This window comes from Cervus elaphus, chromosome 9, assembly GCF_910594005.1.
Source record: "Cervus elaphus chromosome 9, mCerEla1.1, whole genome shotgun sequence".
NCBI classification, from domain to species: Eukaryota; Metazoa; Chordata; class Mammalia; order Artiodactyla; family Cervidae; genus Cervus; species Cervus elaphus.
In genome coordinates this window covers 23,851,982-23,870,168 of record NC_057823.1, presented here as the reverse complement: position 1 = coordinate 23,870,168, position 18,187 = coordinate 23,851,982, and the positions used below count along the sequence as shown (strand labels likewise).

The window sequence follows — 18,187 nt, the reverse complement described above, 5'->3', positions numbered from 1 at the left end:
CCTTCAACCTCTGAGCCCGTGTGCCACAGCTCCTGAGTTCTGTGTGCCCTAGAGCTTGTGCTCTGCAACAGGAGGGTAGCCCCTGCTCACTGCAACTACAGAAAAGCCCACACAGTAACACAGGAATGAAGACACAGTAGAGACAAAAATAAATAAATAAATTCATTTTTTCAATGAAAAAGTTGGTTTCCTTTACTGATTGGCTGGACTGAGTGGTATGTGTTCAATGATTGACTAAACAAACGTGGAAATGTGACCAGGTGGGATGTAGAGCTGCTGTGTGTGCGTTAGTCACACAGTCATGTCCAACTCTTTGCATCCCCACGGACTGTAGCCTGCCAGGCTCCTCTGTCCATAGAATTCTCCAGGCAAGAATACTGAAGTGGGTTGCCATTTTCTTCTCCAGGAGATCTTCCCGACCAGGGATGGAACCCAGGTCTTCCTGCACTGCAGGCGGTTTCCTTAGGAAGCCCATTAGTTCAGTTTAGTCGCTCAGTCGTGTCTGACTCTTTGCGACCCCATGGACTGCAGCAAGCCAGGCTTCGCTGTCCATCACCAACGCCTAGGAAGCCCATATGATCCAGCAATCCCACTTCTGGGCATATATCCAGACAAAACTCTAAATCAAAAAGATGCATGCACCCCGGTATTCATAGCAGCTCTGTTCACAATAACCAAGACATGGAAACAATCTAAGTGTTCATTAACAGAGGAATGGATAAAGATATGATATATATCACATTCAATATATACATATACATATTATATATTCATACACAGTATGGTATATATACAATGGAATATTAGTCAAAATAAAGAATGAAATAATGTCATTTGCAGTAACATGGATGGACCTAGAGATTATCACACTAAGCAAAATAAGTATGTGGTTGCAAAGAGTCAGGCATGACTGAGCAACTATCACTCACTCAAAGTCAGAAAGAGAAAGACAGATACCATATGATATTACTTATATGTGGAATCTAAAATATGACACAAATGAACATACCTATGAAACAGACTCACAGACATAGAGAAAAGACTTGCAGTTGCCAAGGGGGAGGGGGAGTGGGGGAGGGAAGGATTGAGAGTTCGGGATAAGCAGATGCAAACTATTATATATAGGATAAACAGCAAGCTCCCACTGTACAGCACAGGGAACTATATTTAATATCCTGTGACAAACCATAATGAAAAATAGTGTGGAAAAGAGTTTATCTATGTATAACTGAGTTAATTTGCTGTACAGGTGTGCAGCAGAAATTAATACAACACTGTAAACCAACTATACTTCAATTAAGGAAAAAAAAAAGCAGCTCACATTCGAGTGGTTGTTTAAACTTATTCTCACCTCATTGCCGGCCAGGAGGAAATGACCCCACTTTCCAGATGAGGAAACTGAGGCCTCTGAGCTGAGCCTGGCCTGAGCCAGTGGGTAGAGCCTGGATGCCCTTTGATGGTGCCATCCTCCTCCAGGAAGCCCTCCCTGATGGCCCCCAACTCCACAGGGCTGCGATCCTTTAGCTGCTGCAGAGCCCGGCACACAAGAGTTGCTTATAAAGGCGAGGTAACCATGCTTTGTGGGTGCTCTCAGCCCCTGCGACCCTCTTTTCCAAGGCTGAGGGACAGAAAGCAATGCTCCCAGGGTCACTGTGGCAGGCCTGGCAATGGTTCTATGTTGGTTGGGGGGGGGGCACCCCTCCACCAATGCCTGGCCCTGCTCCGAGGCAAGGGTGTGCTCCCCGCGGGGACCTCAGGCCGGCCCTCCTCCCCCTCCCACAGCAGGCCGAGGAGCTGATTGGCCCACAATACGGCCTCCAGCCACCTGCTGCTGTCTGTCTGGGGCCACCCTCCCCGCGCTCCATGCTGTCTACCAGGCCCAGCGTGGCGACTGTGGGTAAGAGGGGCACAAGGAGGCCTGGGAAGAGGTGGGGGGGTCCCCAGGACCTGGGAGGGCACCCCTGAGGTCCACGGGGGTGTCCCTGACTCCTGTGGCTGCCCCCACGCACCCCTAGAGGCACTCCCCACCCATAGGTCTCCTCCCCCACCGACTACTCTGGCCCCAGGAAAGGGTCCCCTTTCTGCCCAGGGATGGGTCACACTGACACTGGTGCCAGGGACACCGGGGATTCCAAAATACAGGGCCGTGGGATCCAACAGATGGGGTTTGGCTCCAGTTCTGCACAACCTCTGGCCCACAGCTCCACCTTCAGCCTGTTTCTTCATCTGCCCTATGGGATCAGAGGCAGCATAGAGGAGGCAGGGACCCCAGGGTTGGGGGTGGGAGGCCTGGTATCCCCTGCCCCTGCCTGTCATGGCCAGAGTCAGGCTGGTCCTAGCTGCCGGGGCTTGAGTGCCAGCACCCACGGGGTCCGGAAGGAGGCTAGGTGCCAGGAATGAGGGGTAAGGATGACCCAGAGGGAGACCCCAGGGGAGCAAGGCCTAGGAGGCGCTGGGCCCCTAGCCGGCCTGCCCTGCTGGCCTTGGGCACCGGATAAAAATAGTCCTGGTCTCAGAGAACATGAGCTGACCCTGGGGCCAAGGGTTCCGGTTTGGGCTCTGTGCTCACCTCTGTGTGACCATGGGCAGGACCCAGCCTGCTCTGGGCTCCAGCATTCTCTGCTGTGTGCAGAGGGATATTGGAGCCCATAGAGGCTGGCCTATCCAGAGGGGTCCCAAGGCAGACCTGGGGGGGATGTCAGGGAGAGTGCCCGCTGGAGGGCTGTCGGTCCATGCCCTGAGCAAGTGTGAAGTTACCAGGGAAGGTGGCTCCAGGCAGAGGGAGAAGCCAGGGTGGTGGTATGGAGAGGCAAGGAGCTCCCTTCTCCAAGAGGCAAGCCCATAGCAGGGGCTCAGGCTGCCTCTTCCCTCTTTTTTTTTTTTTTTTCTTTTTGTTTTTTTTGCCTCTTCCCTCTTGCCCTTAGCTTGACTCTGGGCCTGCGGCTCTCAGCCGTCCCCATGGCAACCAGGGCCTTGGAGGAGCTGGATGGAGGCCTGGGCAGCTGCCAAATGGATGAGGACCTCTCTGCACTGGCTGACCCTTGTCCTGGCCGGCCCCGGGAGGACAGTGCGCAAGGCACCAGAGAAGGTGCTGGGGGAGGAAGCGCATGCCCCCATCCTCCTTCTGAGTCAGGTGGCCCACCTTCAGAAACCAGGACTTGGACTTCCACACTGGACTGGCTTAAACCATGCTCCTTGTTTCCAACCTCTGTGCCCATTAGTGTCCCAGGGGGTGGGGTGGGGAGGCGGTTGTAAAGATCCCAGAAAACACAGGTGCTGGGCCACACAGGTCAGGGTTTGGATCCTGGCTTGCCAGTGACCTGCTGTGTGCTTTTGTGCAAGGCTGTCTCTGAGTCTGTCTATGTTTTAACCTGCAAACTGGGAGCTCTCCTGTCCCCAGCCCCTCACCCTGCAGGACCCAACAAAAAGTGGGATCTGGGGGTCCCCACGACTTTGACTCTCCCCTCTTTTTTCACCAACAGCGACATCCAGGTTGGCTGACTCCAGCAGCCAGTCCCATGTGAGTAGCGGGGGACGGGGGAGGGTGGTCTTCCTTCTGGGTTTCAGCCCAAGGTGCTCCTGGAGTAGGGGAGGTGCTGGCTTAAGAGGGTGGGTTTCTGCAGCCCCTGGGAAGGCTGGGTCTCCATTAGAGGGAACACCCAGGATGACACATGTCCCCACAGGATTCTCAGGAGCGAGTGACTGAGGGCAGCCCCACAGGCAGTGTGGACACCAAGCCCAAGAAGACGGAAAAGGAGCCTGTGTCCAAAGTGACCTCAGGAACCGGAAAGGAGAGGCTGAAAGCAGGAGCAAGTGGGTTTGCAGGAGGCAGGGGTGAGGTGGGGGGGCGATGGGTATGGACCAGCATGGGAGGGGAGGGTGGGTCCTTGGATCTGGGCAGCAGGAAGATAGCCACATGGGGCTCCTGGCTGAGTGGTTTCCTGGCTGTAACTGAAAGGGTTGTGAGTCTCTAATTCATGATAACACCAGCTTAGCTGCCACTAAGCTTCAGCTAATTATCTTCTGGAAAATTCTCTGCATCGCAGTGAAGCTGCCAAGCCGGCAGGGCTGTTTCTCAGCCTAGGGCCGCACGGCCGGGCAGAGCAGAGCTGACTTTAGCCGCAGGTCTGCCCCTCGCTGCCTAGAGCCCAGCCAGCACTTGCTCCTGCAGCCCCCCGGAGCCCCGCACGGAAGAAGGCGCAGACCGCACCGCCCCAGCAGCCGCCGCCGCCGCCGCCGCCCCCGGCCCTGAGCGAGGAGCTGCCCTGGGGAGACTTGACGCTCAACAAGTGCCTGGTGCTGGCCTCGCTCGTGGCGCTGCTGGGCTCCGCCTTCCAGCTGTGCCGCGGTGAGCCTCACACTTGGCTACTCCTTCCCGGAAGCACGGACACGCCACGGGGCGGGTCTGTGCGCCCGAACCCTAGGCGGTTCGCGCGCCCCCTGGATCTTGTGAGGGGTTCCTGGCGGCCCCCTGCACTTCTTGCTGGGCAGCGGACCTTGTGCATCCCCATGGTCCCGTCGGAGTCCCTCTATCCAGGACCGGCTCTGAGACCCCTCCAACCCCCCTTTCCAACAGACCTTACAGGGAACTGCCTCCTCCCCCACCCCAGTAGGGACCTTGATGCACCTGCCTCCCCAGTGAACCGACCCTCACCACCCCAAACCCTGGGCCTCGCATGCCCAGGAAGGGCCATGTGCACCCCCGTTTCACAGAGTGTGGCTTCTGTGTGCCTCAGTGCTCCCATGGCCCTCGGAGAAACTGGAGCATCCTGGCACACCCTGAATGAGGGAGGTTTGAAGAGAAGCAGCAGTGGAGACTTGGAACCCCTTCCTGGGGCTGGAAGGGAGCTAGCCCAGCCTCAGTGAACCCGGGTGGAGACGGCTGGGTCCCCTTGCCTGTCCCCAGGAGAGGGGGCTCTAGGGGATGGATGGTGTGCTGTGGTTCTCACTCCCAACTCTTGCCCCAGGCTGACTCGCATCCCCTCTTGTCCCCTCCCAGAGACTGTGGCTGGGGATGCAGAAGCCCCCGCACCTGTCCCTGAGTCGTGGGTCTCATCAAGCTCGTCACCCAAGGGGCCAGCGTCACCCCTGGTAAGCTCTTCCTCAGTGGGCTCCTCTCTGCGGGGAGGGGCTTGAGCCATGGAATTGTGGCTGATCCCACCACCCTGCACTTGTCTGCATAACAGCCAAAGCCTGAGGCCCGGGCCCCCCTAGTGAGGCAGCCTGAGCCCTCCTGGAAGGTAGAGGAAAGGGTCCAGATTCCTAGGAGTGGAGAGGCTGCAGAGAAGGACGAATGGGAGTCTGGAGAAGCTGCTGATGAGGAGCATGCGCCCCTCGCAGGCCGAGGGCCCAAGGAGAGGGTGAAGAAGGAGAAGCCTCCGAAGGAGAGGCCCTGGAAGGAGAAGCCACACAAGGAGGAGAGGCCAAGAATGGAGAAGCCACGAAAAGAGAAGCCACGTGGTGCCAGGGAGCCCGGCAGAGCCCTACCGCGACGCTGGGAGGCCCGCGAGGGGGTCCATCGACCTTGGGGGCGAGACTCCGGAGCCCCCGAGGATAGGAAGAGGCAGGCCTGGGTCTCCCCGCGGCGCCCTGACAAGGAGGACCGGCCTCCAGGCCGCCAGAAGCGCCGTGCCGGCAAAGGCCGGGACTGAACGAGACTGGGGTCGTGCGCGTGAGTTTCTGAATATCTGCTCTAGGGCCCCGCGGTTCCAGCTAAATAAAGCAAGTGCTGCGGCCCCCTCATCGTCTGTTCCTTCGCACCAGGACCCCAGAACCTGCCCGGGGCCTGCGTGAGGCGGATGAGCTTTGGGTGGGGGGTGGAGGGAGGACGGAGGGGCAAGGGGGCAGCGGGTGAAGACGGAGAACTGCGGGAAGGAGGCCTCTGCCTGTCCCCAAACATGCACAGACACCCCAACCGCGTGCCTTCCCGTCTTTATTGGGGCGATGACGGGGTCCGAATAAATACGGGCCGGGGCAGCACAAGGAGCACGGCGCGAGGTCACCGGCAGCCGCACTCGGTGGCCACCATGTTCGGGACGTGGTGTGCGCTGATGCGCTCCTCGGACAGGCTGATGAGGAGCTTGCCGGTGTAGGCTGTGGGCACACAGCAGGGCGGGCGCGCCAGGGCGGCGCCGCGGGCCTGCATCTTCAGCAGCAGCACCACGTGGTTGCCGTAGCGCGGGTTGCGGTCCGACTGAGGCCAGCCGCAGGCGCCCTGGCAGTTGTTGGCCTGATATGTCTCCGGGATGAGCACGGAGCGCTCGGCCCGCAGGTCTACGCTCAGCTCGCGCAGAGCGCACGGCCCATCTGCAGCCGCGGCCCCGGGGCTGCGCTGCGCTCGTGCGGAGCCGCTCCGCTCCCGCCCGCGCCACTCAGCGCGCAGGCCCTGCAGTGCCTTGAGCAGCAGCAGCGCGCGCAGCGGGCCGCCGGGGCCATCTGGGTTTCCCGGGCACAGTGCCAGCAGGCGCGCCAGCAGCGGGGGGGCGGCGGGAGGCAGCCCCGGGAGGCCGCGCAGCTCGGCGGCCGCCGCCTGAAGCTCGGCAGCCACCCGGCGCGCTAGTCCCGCGGCCCACAGAGGGGACTTGGGACCTTGCGGCGTTGCGGGGACCCCGGTGTTGGCTGCCGTCGGCGGCAGCAGCAACAGCAGCGGCTCCTCACCATCCAGCAGGCGCTCCAGGGCCGCGGGGTCCGACAGGTTGACCTGGCCCTGCGGGAAACCAGCCAGTGCGCCCGGGTCCAAGGCCAGTCGTGGTGGCGAGGCTTGGGCCGGGGGTCCCCGGAGCGCGCGCACTAGGCGCGTGAGCGTCTCCAGGAAGGGATCGGCGCTGGGCGGTGCCTCCTCTGGCTCCGGGGAAGGCCTGGACAGCAGAGTCGGGGGTCGTGAGGGCGCAAACCTGCGGCGCCCACACTCCCCGCATCCCCAGGTCTGGGCCTGCGCGCACCTGGGCTGCGGGAAGGGCACCAACTCCAGCCGACCGTGTGCGGGCATTGGCGCCGGCGGCCGCGCCGGCGCCGACGGCCGCGCGGGCAGCAAGAGCAACAGGGCCGGGGTCTTTCGTGTGAAGCAGCGGGAGTCCGCACCGAACAGCAGCGCCTGCAGCTGGGCAGTGCTCAGGGGTGCACCTGAGGGGAGGCGCGTGCGCCGTGCAGTTCAGCGGCTGGGGGTGGGGTGGGGTCTGCGGGTCGAGGGCAGCCACCCGGTCGGGTCCCTGTCCAGGCAAGGCCTACCATTTCCACGGCGCCGCAGGGTCAGGGCTAGCCCAGGCCGGCGCCAGGCCCCCTCCGGCCGGTCCACGACCAAGGCCAGGAAGTCTGAGTCCGCGGTCAGGCAGAGGCTCTGCGGGTGGACACGGGGGTTCAGCCAGGTTGAGGGGCGGGAGCATGGATGCCAACCCTGCTCTGCTTGCTGCCCTTAACATCCCTTCAAGGTCTAGCCTGGACACTTGTGGCCTTTCTGTGAGGCCAAGTTAAAAACAACACAAACCCAAACCCATAATCCCTCCCTTGCTCTGTGGCCCGGAGGGGGGGGGGAGGGGGTCCTGGGGGGCCAGAGAGAGCCACATTCCACTCCCTGGTACCTGGGCGCTAGGTAGCCCAGCGCCGGTGACAGTGACCTCCAGGCCAGGCCCTGGGTACAATACCAGCAGCGCCAGCTCTGGGGGGTTGGCTCCTCCAGGCGGAGGCTCCTGGAACCTCAGCAAGGGTGTCGGCTCCCACGTCACTGCAGGCAGGACAAGGGAAGAAGGGAGACACCTGAGCCACGGAAGCCCGAGCCCCTCCCCCAAACCTGTCCCCTCCATAGGAGGGAGACCCCACCCCAACCGAAGCCTGGGGGAACCTGGTGGGAGAGGTTTGACGCTGGCTCCTGGCTTCCCTGGGACAGGAGTGGCCTAAAAGTGATGGATAGGGTGGGCGGTGCGGCTGCCACCTGTGTCTCCTGAGCCCTTGGGGGCTCTAGGCCTAGAGAGCTCCTGGGGGGTTCCTGGTAGTGGGTCTGAGGACAGTGGCCCCTTGGAACAGGAACCTCTTGCTACCCAGTGGGGAGGGAGAGGCACTCCTCTGCTGGACAATTAGGCTGCACTGACCTGCCTCCTTCCTCCACCCCCAACCGTGTAGCTCCCAGGCAGGTGAACAAGGTGTTAGCCCCACACTCCCCTCCACCAGGCACTGCATGGGGAGAGGGGTGGCTGGGAGCTGAAGAACTTCTGGCCCCAGACAGGCAAAGATAGTGACCCACCTCTCTGGCCGTTAGCCTCCACTTCCTGAGACTGGGGATGGGTCCCTGGGCTGGGGGCTCTGCAGTCCCCTGGTCTTAGGAGGAGGGCACGAGAGCCTGGCGTCCCACCACAGTCCCAACACAACACATACCTTCCTCCAGGTGCAGGACCACCAGCCACCGCCCCCCTGGCTCCCCCAGCCACGCCTGCAGCTGCTGCAGGTGGGGCAGCACAGGCTGCCCGTCACCAGTGGGGCACACAGCGAAGGTGGTCAAGTCACTCAGGCCCCAGTGGGTGCGCCGCACAGCCTCCAGGAAGGCCTGCTCGTAGCCGCTCAGGGCCCCCACCACCCGCAGTGGGGCTCTGCTCCCATTGCCCCTCCCATGCAGGGTCACCAGGCACAGGGGGTCCTGAGGGCTGCCTGGCAGCCAGAGACTGGGGATCGGCCAGTCCCAATCTTGCTGAAAGATGAGTGCCCCGCTGCCTGTGGCCTGATCCCTGGGCGAGGCCGCGGTGCTGGAAACCTCCTCCCTGGGGGTGCCTGGCCTCAGCAAAGCCCCCATGGCCAACAGCACCAGGGCCAGAGAGAGAGATGGACTGGGCATCCTGGGAGCTTCCAGGGGCTGGGCTGCCGTACTTTATAAGGAGGAGCAGGGCTGTTTGTGCTGCAGGGCGGTCCCTATCTCCTCCTGGGATGTGACCTTGAAGGCTGGTGCCTGCCGCGAGCCTGGGAGGCCTGTGGCCTTCTCAAAGCCCCCTCTGTTCCAACCTGCCTGCCTATCTCCTGGGCAGTGATACGGTGTGTATGGCCTGTGACCCATTTGTCAGACTGTCCTTGACAAATCTTCCCCCTCCCCAGAGCAGGAATGTGAGCAGGAGTGCGTGGCCCAGACAGCCAGACTATCAACAACCTGGGGGTGTGGGAGGGCGAGGTGTGGAGCCCCTGCCCCAGGATTTGGGTGCCAGCCCCAAGGGGGATGACACTTCACACTGGGTAGGCAGGTCTGGCCCCCAGTGACCCCACATGCCTGCTCACCCTGCCTCTGAGGCCCACAGAGACCCCCAAGGGGAGTGAGAAGCCTTCTTTGCTCTGCTGTCTTCCCAGAGAACCACACCACACTCCGCTGGCCCGCAGGGTCTGTCCTTGCCCAAGGGTCTCCAGGGCAGAGACACCAGGGGCCACCCCTGGGGTTCAGATGGGACCCTGACACCCCCTATGGTGGTGGAAAGCAGCCACATGTGTTCACCCACAGCAAGCAGGTGCTGACCGCCCACAGGTTGACACAGCAGTCCAGTTCACGGTCAGCAGACTCTTTAATGAGCTCTGGGGATACCCAGCCCAGTACAAAAAAACTCTACTCTTAGGGCAAAACCCAGGAAAACCAAACCAGACTTGTTAGGATGGGGGTGGCTTTTCAGTTGGTGGGGGGAGGGGGAGGAATGTTCCCAGGGCCTTCGGAGGGCAGTGGGGGCCTCAGCATTGGGGGCATGGGCGTTGGGGGGTGCACCCCGGGATTTGAGGGGTGAACCCCAGGTGGCTGGGGATGGACCCCAGGGGCCGGAGGATGGACCCCAGGAGGAGGGGGGTGGACCCCAGGAGGCTGGGGGTGGATCCCAGGGGTTGGTGGGTGGACCCCGGGAGCTGGTGGGTGGACTCCTGGAGCCTGGGGGTGAACTGCAGGAGTCGGGTGCACCCCCGGAGCTTGGGGATGAACTGCAGGAGCTGGTGGGTGCACCACTGGTGCCTGGGGGTGAACGCCAGCAGATGGGGGAGGATGGACCCCTGGGGCTGGAGGGTGGACTCCCGGAGCAGGAGGGTGGACTCCTGGGGCTGGGGGGTGGACCCCTGGAGCGGGTGGGTGGACCCCAGATGCTGGTGGGTGAACCACTGGTGCCGGGGGGTGGACCCCAGGAGCTGGAGGATGGACTCCAGGAGCAGGGGGATGCACCCCAGAGGTTGGTGGGTGGACCACTGGTGCCGGTGGGTGGACCCCAGGAGCCGGTGGGGGCAGCTGAGGAGGGCCTGGGGGTCCTGAGGGTGCAGGCCCACTGGGCGGCATGGGTGGCAGGGGCAGGCCTCCTGGTGGGGGCGGGGGCAGAGACTCTGGTAGTGGTGGGCGAGGGGGAAGGCCGTTCATCAGTGGGGGTGGGGGCCGTTTCACCCCAGGAGGCCCAGCAGGAAGGCTCGGTGGGGCTGGCGGCTTCTCCATCTTGAAGTGGAACTGGAGGAAAAACTGGACAGACAAGACGAACTGAGCAGGGTCCCAGGGGCCTTGGGTTGGGAGAAGGATGGGGAACTACGTGGACACGGAGTGACTCACTTGCTTGGTTTCCCGGTTCCAGTGAGTCCAGAACTTGCCTTCAGCCTTGTCTATTTCCCTGCTTGGCACCTGTGCGGGGTACAGGGGCAGAGACAGGCCCTCAAGACCATGAGATGGCCCGGCCCAGGAGGCCCTTCTGTGAGGGAACAGGGTCTGATGTGGGGGTGACGGCCGACATTCTTGCTCTGCTGCTTAGCAGACCTGCCACCCAGGGAAGTTGCAATCTACCCTGTCTCGTTAACATATATGAGGATAGGACGAGGTTAGAGTCCCGGGACAGCCTGGTAACAGGGACACCTCACTGCTGGGGCCACGCCAGGGTCTCTGATTCATGGTGGACACCCAGCCCCTGCCCTCGCTCTGCATCGTCTTCTGACAACCCCTCAGGAGGCAAGGGCCCAGAGGGGGCACCTGGAGTGGGCCGGGAGCCAGCTGCCTGGATGGAGCAGACCCTGCAGGACCCTCCGGGGTCCCAGCGAGCTACCTTGAAGGCAATGGTCTCATAGGGCTCAGCGGCCATGAGTAGGTACTGCCAGCGCCGGTCCGGGGGCTCGATCCTCTGCTCGTAGGCAGACATGAAGCGGTGTCGGGGCATGATGCCCTCAGCAATCTCGGGGTAGTCGATCTGTGGGGACATGGCCAGTGACAGCACTGCCTCTCAAGGGCTCCTCCCCTCAGGACAAAGGGTGCCTGGCCTTTGCTCACCTGGAAAAGGAGGCTCTGCTGGCCCATCTCTGTATCCCTCTGCTTGGTTACTGCAACACAGGAGGATATCAGGTCCAGTAACGGGGTCCTAGGACTGGCCTCATGTCACCCGTGAATGGGAGAGCCGGCTTGGCAGGGAGGGGGAGGTCACCTGGCTGGGCAACTAGCAGTCATCGGCCCAAGGGTGGGAGGGCTGTGCCCTCCCTGATGCCTGATGTCAGGCCAGCTGATAGCATGCGGGTGGGGGCAGAGGGTGGGCCCCCTGCTGCCCACACCCCCACCAGGCCTTCTGGGACAGGGCGCCCGTCACTCTCCAGCTCTGCTGCTTTGGGCTGCTGTCCACACAGCCCCGGGGCCCTTCACGCGCCCTCAGGCCCCCAGTGTCTCCCTGCCACACCCAGGAAGAGGCCAGATGACCCAGACTAACCAAAAGGTGTGTGGTGGCCTCCCTGAGGGTAGTGCCACCCTCACCCTGGCTCACCAAGCAGGACCACCCCCGGGCCTTCCCAGGCCATGTCTTGTCTGAGACGCCAGCCATACACAGGGTGTGTCCACTTCAGCAAGAATACCTGCCAGGAGGCCTGCCTTCCCCGCCCCCGCCATAGCAACCAGATCCTCTGCAGCTGCTGACCCAGGTGAGCCTCCCCTTTCCCTTCCTCTCTCCCCAGATAAAAAGTGCCAGCACCCAGTTCTAAGGTCAGAGGAATTGACTACACCAGGGCCCGCAGTCCCCTCCCACCCACCTTTGCTAGGAGTGTAAAGAGCAGAGGAGACACTACGGCCCCTGCCCTCAGGACAGGAAGCCTCTAATGGAAGCTGAGGCCACTGGTGAGGCTGGGGGTGGGTGAGCGACTGCCCGCCAAGGCCATCGACAAGTTACCTTTGTAGCCCGGGCGGCCGATCTTCACAAACTTCTTCACTTCCACCTTGACCTTCTCCGGTGCTGGCTGGGCGGGGGCCTCCTTGGCCTCCTTGGCCGCTCGCCGGGCCCTGCAGGCAGGACAGACACAGTGTTGAGGCCCCTCCTCACAGGCCACCAAGGCCACAGCCCCAGGCGCCAGGAGCGCCCCATCCCCGGCCGACCTTGGAGACGTGAGATGAGGGAAATAGGAGTCAGGTAGCGTGACAGCAGGCACGGGAAGAGGTGCCAGGTACTTACAAGTTGGTCTGATGTTTCTTCCCCTGGGTGTGTGCGAGGTAACTCCCCTGGAACATGAGAGGAATGTGCAATTGAGGACACAGTGAGGGGGTGGTGCCCGATGTCCCCGCCTCATCCACAGCGTTCAGCGCTGACGGGCACCTGATGGCTACTGAACACAGGAGCTCTAGTGGGTCTGCACACAGAGGGATGAGATGCTCAAAAGCCAGAGATGATGAGAGTCTTGGGTGGGGGGACACAGCAGTCTTGTAGCTGCCAGGGTGTGGGTGGGGCCAGTGGATACTGCGGGGCAGTGGTGGGGACACCTGGAATAAACATGCCCTTTGATTCCATCTCAGTGATGTCCCAGGGAGAAGACACGTGTATCAGCAATTTTCAACTGGAGGCTTTTCTGACCCACAGGGACCCTGTGTCCAGGATGGTCCCCCACAGAGAAGGGGGAGCCCCAAAGCCACAAGGAGATGCTCCCATCTGAGACTATTCAGCTCAGTGCAGCTGTCTAGAGCTGTGAACCAACTGGTCAGAAAGTGTGTCCTCCACACAGAAAAGGACAGAGAAGACCTGCTCATGGCGAAGGGCAGGAGCCCAGTGGAAGCAAGCATCAGACTGACACTTGCTTAAAGTCTCAAACCAGAAGCCACGCCTTCCAGACCTCCCGCCCCACGTGGACATCCTGGGCATCCCCACATGTGCAGACGCACATCTGTGATATCGGAGCCGCTGATGCTACGGGAAACGGATGGGTGGAAGCAGAGAACCCACGGTGGCTGTCCCAGTGCCCGTGCAGGGAGGAGGCTAGGAGGCTGGGCACAGCAGGGCTCTGAAGCCAATGCCTCCCTGAGAAAGACGCACCTCATTGTTGTGCAGCGTCAGGCACAACTTGCACTCATAGGAGCCCAGGTGGTTCTTCATGAAGTAGGGGTCCTGCAGAGGAAGCACATGCGTCAGGCAGTGGGGGAGACGCTCAGGGATGGAGGACAAGCTGGAGCCCCCAAGCCAGCACCACTGCCCCGGGGATCCCACAGGGTCCACTGTACGGGGCTAGGGCTGACTGCCCGCCTCTGCAGCAAGCCCCGGAGAGGGGTCCCCTGGAAGCCCCCAGCCCCACACTGGCGGCAGCGTGGGGTCTAGGAAGAGGCAGAGCTGAAGGTGCACTGTTGATCCTCCATCTCCCCAGCCGGGACAGGGCTCCTCGTGCTGCAGCACAAGCCGGATGCAGGCAGAGGAGAGAAGCAGGCGGGTCAACCCCAGGCCTGGGGAGACTGTGGTCTGGAGGGCACTGAGCTGCTGCTTCAGGGTGGGCAGGTGGGCGCACACCTTATTGATGTCAATGGTTTCTAGAGCCAATTGTCGCAGACGCTCCCTGCGGTCCCGGTTGCTCTCGGAGGAGGAGGCCACGCCCCCGCTCCCAGTCTTGCCCCCGGGGCGATGCTGGAAGTCCATGGTGAGACCCTGGGCACTCTGTCAGACCAGGGGAGAAACCTGTGGAGGCCAAGGGGCGGCTGGTGAGACTATGTGTGAGATCTCACCCTCCTGGTCTGGCCTCACCCCTCCCCACTCTCACCGCCCCCAGCCCTGGCTTCACCACCTGTCTTCCAGTGGCTGAGGGCCCACGCTGGGCCAGGCACATGGGAACGAGGAAGGAAAAACATGAGAAACGAGGCATCTCCAGGTGACAGTAGGGGTGGACCGGAGAGGAAGATCTCTTTGACTGAGGAGTGCAAAGGCCCAGGGACCCAAAACAGTAACAGAGAAGAGGAGGCTCAGTTCTCACTAACTAGTCCCATCTCCTCTAAGAAGCCTTCCCAAACTGCCCAGGCCCACACTGTTCACTCCCTCCTCTGAATCCCTTTTCTGCTCGTCTACACTTCCTTCCCGCAACCTAAACTCTACTTCTCTGATACAGCAGTACATTTGCTGGAACAAAGAATACATCCGGCTACCTGTCCACCCCCGACCCCCACTGCCTAACACACAAGACAGTCACAGCTCGTTTGCGGCTGAGGCAGACTCTCCAAGGCCCTTGATTTCTCCTGCACATCCCTGTCAAGCTGTCCAGCTGCTTTTTCCTACTGTTTCTCATACTCCTCCAGGTTCAGTTCAGATCCAACCTCAGGTACCTTCTCTCATCCTACATTCTCTTCACTGTCAATGCTGGCCCCAGGCCCCTGGTTTAAACCCACAGTATCTTGACTCTGTTAGGGTAAGCTCACAGGGATGGGGCCCAGGAGTGTGAACCCCCAAAGATGTACCTGTCCTGCTCCCTGGGGTGCCTGGACACATCACCTCACGCAGCAGAGGGAACTTTGCAGGTGGGATTAAGTTAGGTCCCTGAGATGGATACGACCCTGGATTCCCCAGGGGGCCCACTGTCATCATAGGGTCCTTATAAGAGGGAGGGGGAAGATCAGAGGCAGAACCAGGGGATGCTGCTCTGCTGGCTGTGAGCCAGGGATGCGGCGCCTCTAGAAGCTGGAAAGTACATTTCTTTCAGCAGGAGCCGGTGCTCCCCTGAAGCCTCCAGAGGGAATAAAACCCAGTGAGACTAGTGTTGAGTTTCTGACTATAGATGCAGTGCAAACTCATGTCATGTAAGCCACTGATGGTTTGCTGCACTAGCCAGCTGTGCCACTGACTTGGCCTACAACTTGATGAGTTTATGAAAACCCCATGTCGGGTGACCAGTAGGGTGACCTAGCTGGCTGCAGAATCACCAGGCCTGATTCTTTTTACTACACACAAGGCCACCCAGAGCCGTCAACTGGTAAAGGCAAAACACTAACAGAGCCAAGAGTTACAGTCAGTTTGGGGACAGCCAGTTCCTTCGTTCAGTTCAGTTGCTCAGTCGTGTCTGACTCTTTGAGACCCCATGAACTGCAGCACGCCAGGCCTCCCTGTCCATCATCAACTCCCGGAGTCCACCCAAACCCATATCCATTGAGTCGGTGATGCCATCCAACCATCCTATACTCTGTCATCCCCTTCTCCTCCTGCCCTCAATCTTTCCCTGCATCAGGGTCTTTTCAACTGAGTCAGCTCTTTGCATCAGGTGGCCAAAGTATTAGAGTTTCAGCTTCAACATCAGTCTTTCCAATGAACACCCAGGACTGATCTCCTTTAGGATGGACTGGTTGGATCTCCTTGCAGTACAAGGGACTCTCAAGAGTCTTCTCCAACACCAGCCAGAAGAACATGCCATGGTGTCATGAAAGCCTGCAAGGAGAATCTGACCAACTCAGGAAACCCAAACACAGACAGATACTTAATCACTCACCAGCCTACCTGTTGGAATCTCAGAGAGGCTGGGATGAGGCCAGGTGGATCACTGCCTGCCCGTTGAGCAGCAGCGCCACCACCGCCCCCCCCCTGCAACCTGGCCTGTGTCCAGCAGGCAGGAGACCCGGCTAGAGTCCCCAGTCCAGGGGACAGGGGAGATCACTTCGGGGCTCTGCATCCCCCAAACCCCAGCACTTTGCCAGGCCCACTGAGCTCATTAGAGAAGCACTGCTCTCCATGCAGAACTGATGTCTAAACAGACGTGAAAAAATGCGTGTATTGAGGAAAAAGGAAACTCAGTGAAAAGCTCAACAGAAAATGTTAACATCCTCTTGGACGATGGGTGATGTTTTCACAGCTCGAAACTAAAATAGGATGCCACAGGTTAGCATGGCCAGTTAACACCAGACAAACCCTTTAAGCAAAGATGCGATGAGCCTAACAACACACTGAATGTGAGTGCCTGAAGGTAAGAATCAAAGCTATCATGAAGAATAGAAAAATAAACAATAGCAAAGTAACAAGGTAACAGGAGACAAAGCAAGAAGCTAGAAATTTTGAACTGAAAACAAAACGTGGCCACACTACTATATTTAATACAGATATAATCTATAGGAACCTACTGTATACAGAGCACAGAAAACTCTGCTCAGTGCTCTGTAACGACCTATACAGGAAAAAAAGTGAAAAACAATGAGTATGTATACATGTATAGCTGATTCACTTCGCTGTACACCTGAAGCACCACACTGTTACTCAACCATAGTCCAAATACAAAATAAAAACTAGAAAAGAGAAACAAAAGACATGAAGAGTATTATCAAAGAAACAATCTAAAAGAATAAAAAACTCTCCTATAAATAGACCATGAAGTTTTATGGCACTAAAAGTTCCTAGCAGATGGAAAAAAAATCAGAAACAAGAGATCAGAAACCAGGATGAGATGAGAATCTTCAGAACACGTAAGGCAGCACAAGGCTTTCCCCAATTCCCATCAGGGGCTTTCAATCTAGAACTTTACACCCACACTTCTAACTGTGAGAATGGATAAACCCATTTTCAGCAAAGCAAGGGCTCAAACTGAACAAATGAGTTAACTTCAAAACCTACCTGAAGAGCTCTGATGGAAAAAAGAGGAGACAGTGAGACTGAAAACAGAAACCAGCCCATGGGAGCCTGGACAGAAGGTTCTAGGACAGCTATTGAGCTGCCAGGTGGAGCTCCAGTCCTGAGTGGAACAGGAAGATGCCAGCACTGAGAGCGAAGTTTGCAGGCAGGAAAGGAAAAAAAGACATCCATTGTTTCAACCTGTGGGAAACTACAACCAATAGGCTTGCAAAGAGCCGACTCATCAGAAAAACCCCTGATGCCTGGAAAGACAGACCGCGAAAGAAGGGGGAGGCAGAGGATGGGATGGTTGGATGGCATCACTGATTCAATGGACACAAGCTTGGGCAAACTCTGGGAGATGGTGAAGGACAGGAAAGCCTGACGTGTTGCAGCCCATGGGGTCAGTCAGACGCGACTGAAAAACAAGGCGTGTGAAATTATGATGCTTTGAGACAAAAATTAATAACCAGCCAAGAAAATCAGACGAATAGGAAGAATGAAAAAAGGAAAGAGCTCTGGGGGGAGGGTGGCGAGCAAAACAGTACCCCACAAAGCAGCACAGTTCAACACTGTACCTGCCTGAGCAGCGAATGCTATTTTCAGTCCTAGAAAATAAGACTGACGATCTGACTAAAGCTCAGGATCTATGACCACATCCATGGTATGAAGGATGAGGCTGCAGCGGGTGAGGGGGAGGCAGAAATGAGACCTCAGCAGTCACGGTAGGAAGCTGAGAGACCACTTCTACACCCGACTCAGGCTATTTACAAGCTCGGGTCGGTCGTACTCAGCTGCAAAGGGCAGAAGGGAGAAGGGGCCGGGATCCCAGAGTGACAAGTGAAGTCATTTAAACTCCGGGCTTCGCTCGCTAAGCGGGCCTAGCTAACCGGCTCTTGGGCCCGCGCCAAGAGCTCCGCCTCTGGACCTTCCTCACTCCTCGGCGGGCCTGGAACCAGGGGTGCCATCACCCCCACCCATTACCGGAACCAGATGAGCCCCGGACCACAAATTCAGCAAACCAATGGACTCAGAGAAGGCGCCCCGGGTCCGTTGCGACCCGACCCGACCCAACGGGCCTTGGCAGTCGGAGCTCCCTGTGGGAGGGCGGGGGTGTTGGGCCGGCCCAGCGCCCGGCATGTAGAGAGCCGGTGCCGCCCTCAACCCAGCACTTCAGCCACTCCCCTCCAAGGAGTCCCCCGGGGCCGCCGCCCTAGTGCCGCACCACTCCTAATCCTCACCCACGATTTCGTCAAATCCACGGGCTGCTCAAACACTGCCTTGGCCTATTCAGGCGCCGCAGCCACCGCGATGACCTCGTCCTGCGCACGCGCGCCGAGGGCTGAGAAAGCATTTCCGGGGGCAGGAAGGGCGGGGCCTCCTGTGTGCGCATGCTCGGCCCG

General features: G+C 59.4%; 3 protein-coding genes across 4 annotated transcripts; 1 reads left to right on the top strand and 2 right to left on the bottom strand.

The window, feature by feature from the left end:
- Window positions 1-1,784: 1,784 nt before the first annotated feature.
- On the top strand, window positions 1,785-5,739 carry JSRP1 (junctional sarcoplasmic reticulum protein 1). Its single transcript, XM_043912107.1, has 7 exons — window positions 1,785-1,897; window positions 2,925-3,076; window positions 3,483-3,520; window positions 3,684-3,813; window positions 4,172-4,348; window positions 5,000-5,091; window positions 5,187-5,739. The coding sequence occupies exons 2-7, from the start codon at window positions 2,959-2,961 to the stop codon at window positions 5,649-5,651; spliced, it is 1,020 nt and encodes a 339-aa protein (XP_043768042.1). The 5' UTR covers window positions 1,785-1,897; window positions 2,925-2,958; the 3' UTR covers window positions 5,652-5,739.
- A 175-nt stretch (window positions 5,740-5,914) lies between these two features.
- Window positions 5,915-9,389, bottom strand: AMH (anti-Mullerian hormone). Of its 2 annotated transcripts, none has more exons than XM_043912104.1 (5): window positions 8,368-9,389; window positions 7,578-7,720; window positions 7,228-7,336; window positions 6,942-7,122; window positions 5,915-6,857 (listed from the first exon to the last, which is right to left on the bottom strand). In XM_043912104.1, the coding sequence occupies exons 1-5, from the start codon at window positions 8,819-8,821 to the stop codon at window positions 5,999-6,001; spliced, it is 1,746 nt and encodes a 581-aa protein (XP_043768039.1). In that variant the 5' UTR covers window positions 8,822-9,389; the 3' UTR covers window positions 5,915-5,998. The 2 variants fall into 2 exon arrangements, with proteins under 2 accessions (XP_043768039.1, XP_043768040.1); XM_043912105.1 differs by having other exon boundaries at window positions 7,641-7,720.
- Window positions 9,390-9,511: 122 nt separating this feature from the next.
- On the bottom strand, window positions 9,512-18,166 carry SF3A2 (splicing factor 3a subunit 2). The gene is made up of 9 exons (XM_043912106.1): window positions 18,026-18,166; window positions 13,719-13,883; window positions 13,254-13,325; window positions 12,402-12,448; window positions 12,123-12,232; window positions 11,243-11,292; window positions 11,022-11,162; window positions 10,538-10,606; window positions 9,512-10,450 (listed from the first exon to the last, which is right to left on the bottom strand). The coding sequence occupies exons 2-9, from the start codon at window positions 13,842-13,844 to the stop codon at window positions 9,632-9,634; spliced, it is 1,434 nt and encodes a 477-aa protein (XP_043768041.1). The 5' UTR covers window positions 13,845-13,883; window positions 18,026-18,166; the 3' UTR covers window positions 9,512-9,631.
- Window positions 18,167-18,187: the final 21 nt, after the last annotated feature.

What these genes read in the sequence shown, in the direction of transcription:
- AMH (XM_043912104.1), bottom strand. Translation starts at nt 8,821, where the DNA reads ATGCCCAGTCCATCTCTCTCTCTGGCCCTGGTGCTGTTGGCCATGGGG. An exon ending in GGTCCTGCACCTGGAGGAAG is followed by an intron (nt 7,721 to 8,367) that starts GTATGTGTTGTG and finishes TCCTGCCTGCAG; the next exon opens with TGACGTGGGAGCCGACACCC. An exon ending in CTGGGCTACCTAGCGCCCAG is followed by an intron (nt 7,337 to 7,577) that starts GTACCAGGGAGT and finishes GTCCACCCGCAG; the next exon opens with AGCCTCTGCCTGACCGCGGA.
- JSRP1 (XM_043912107.1), top strand. Translation starts at nt 2,959, where the DNA reads ATGGCAACCAGGGCCTTGGAGGAGCTGGATGGAGGCCTGGGCAGCTGC. An exon ending in GAGGCTGAAAGCAGGAGCAA is followed by an intron (nt 3,814 to 4,171) that starts GTGGGTTTGCAG and finishes TTGCTCCTGCAG; the next exon opens with CCCCCCGGAGCCCCGCACGG. An exon ending in CGCCTTCCAGCTGTGCCGCG is followed by an intron (nt 4,349 to 4,999) that starts GTGAGCCTCACA and finishes GTCCCCTCCCAG; the next exon opens with AGACTGTGGCTGGGGATGCA.
- SF3A2 (XM_043912106.1), bottom strand. Translation starts at nt 13,844, where the DNA reads ATGGACTTCCAGCATCGCCCCGGGGGCAAGACTGGGAGCGGGGGCGTG. An exon ending in AAGAAACATCAGACCAACTT is followed by an intron (nt 12,233 to 12,401) that starts GTAAGTACCTGG and finishes TCCTGCCTGCAG; the next exon opens with GGCCCGGCGAGCGGCCAAGG. An exon ending in ATGAGACCATTGCCTTCAAG is followed by an intron (nt 10,607 to 11,021) that starts GTAGCTCGCTGG and finishes TACCCCGCACAG; the next exon opens with GTGCCAAGCAGGGAAATAGA.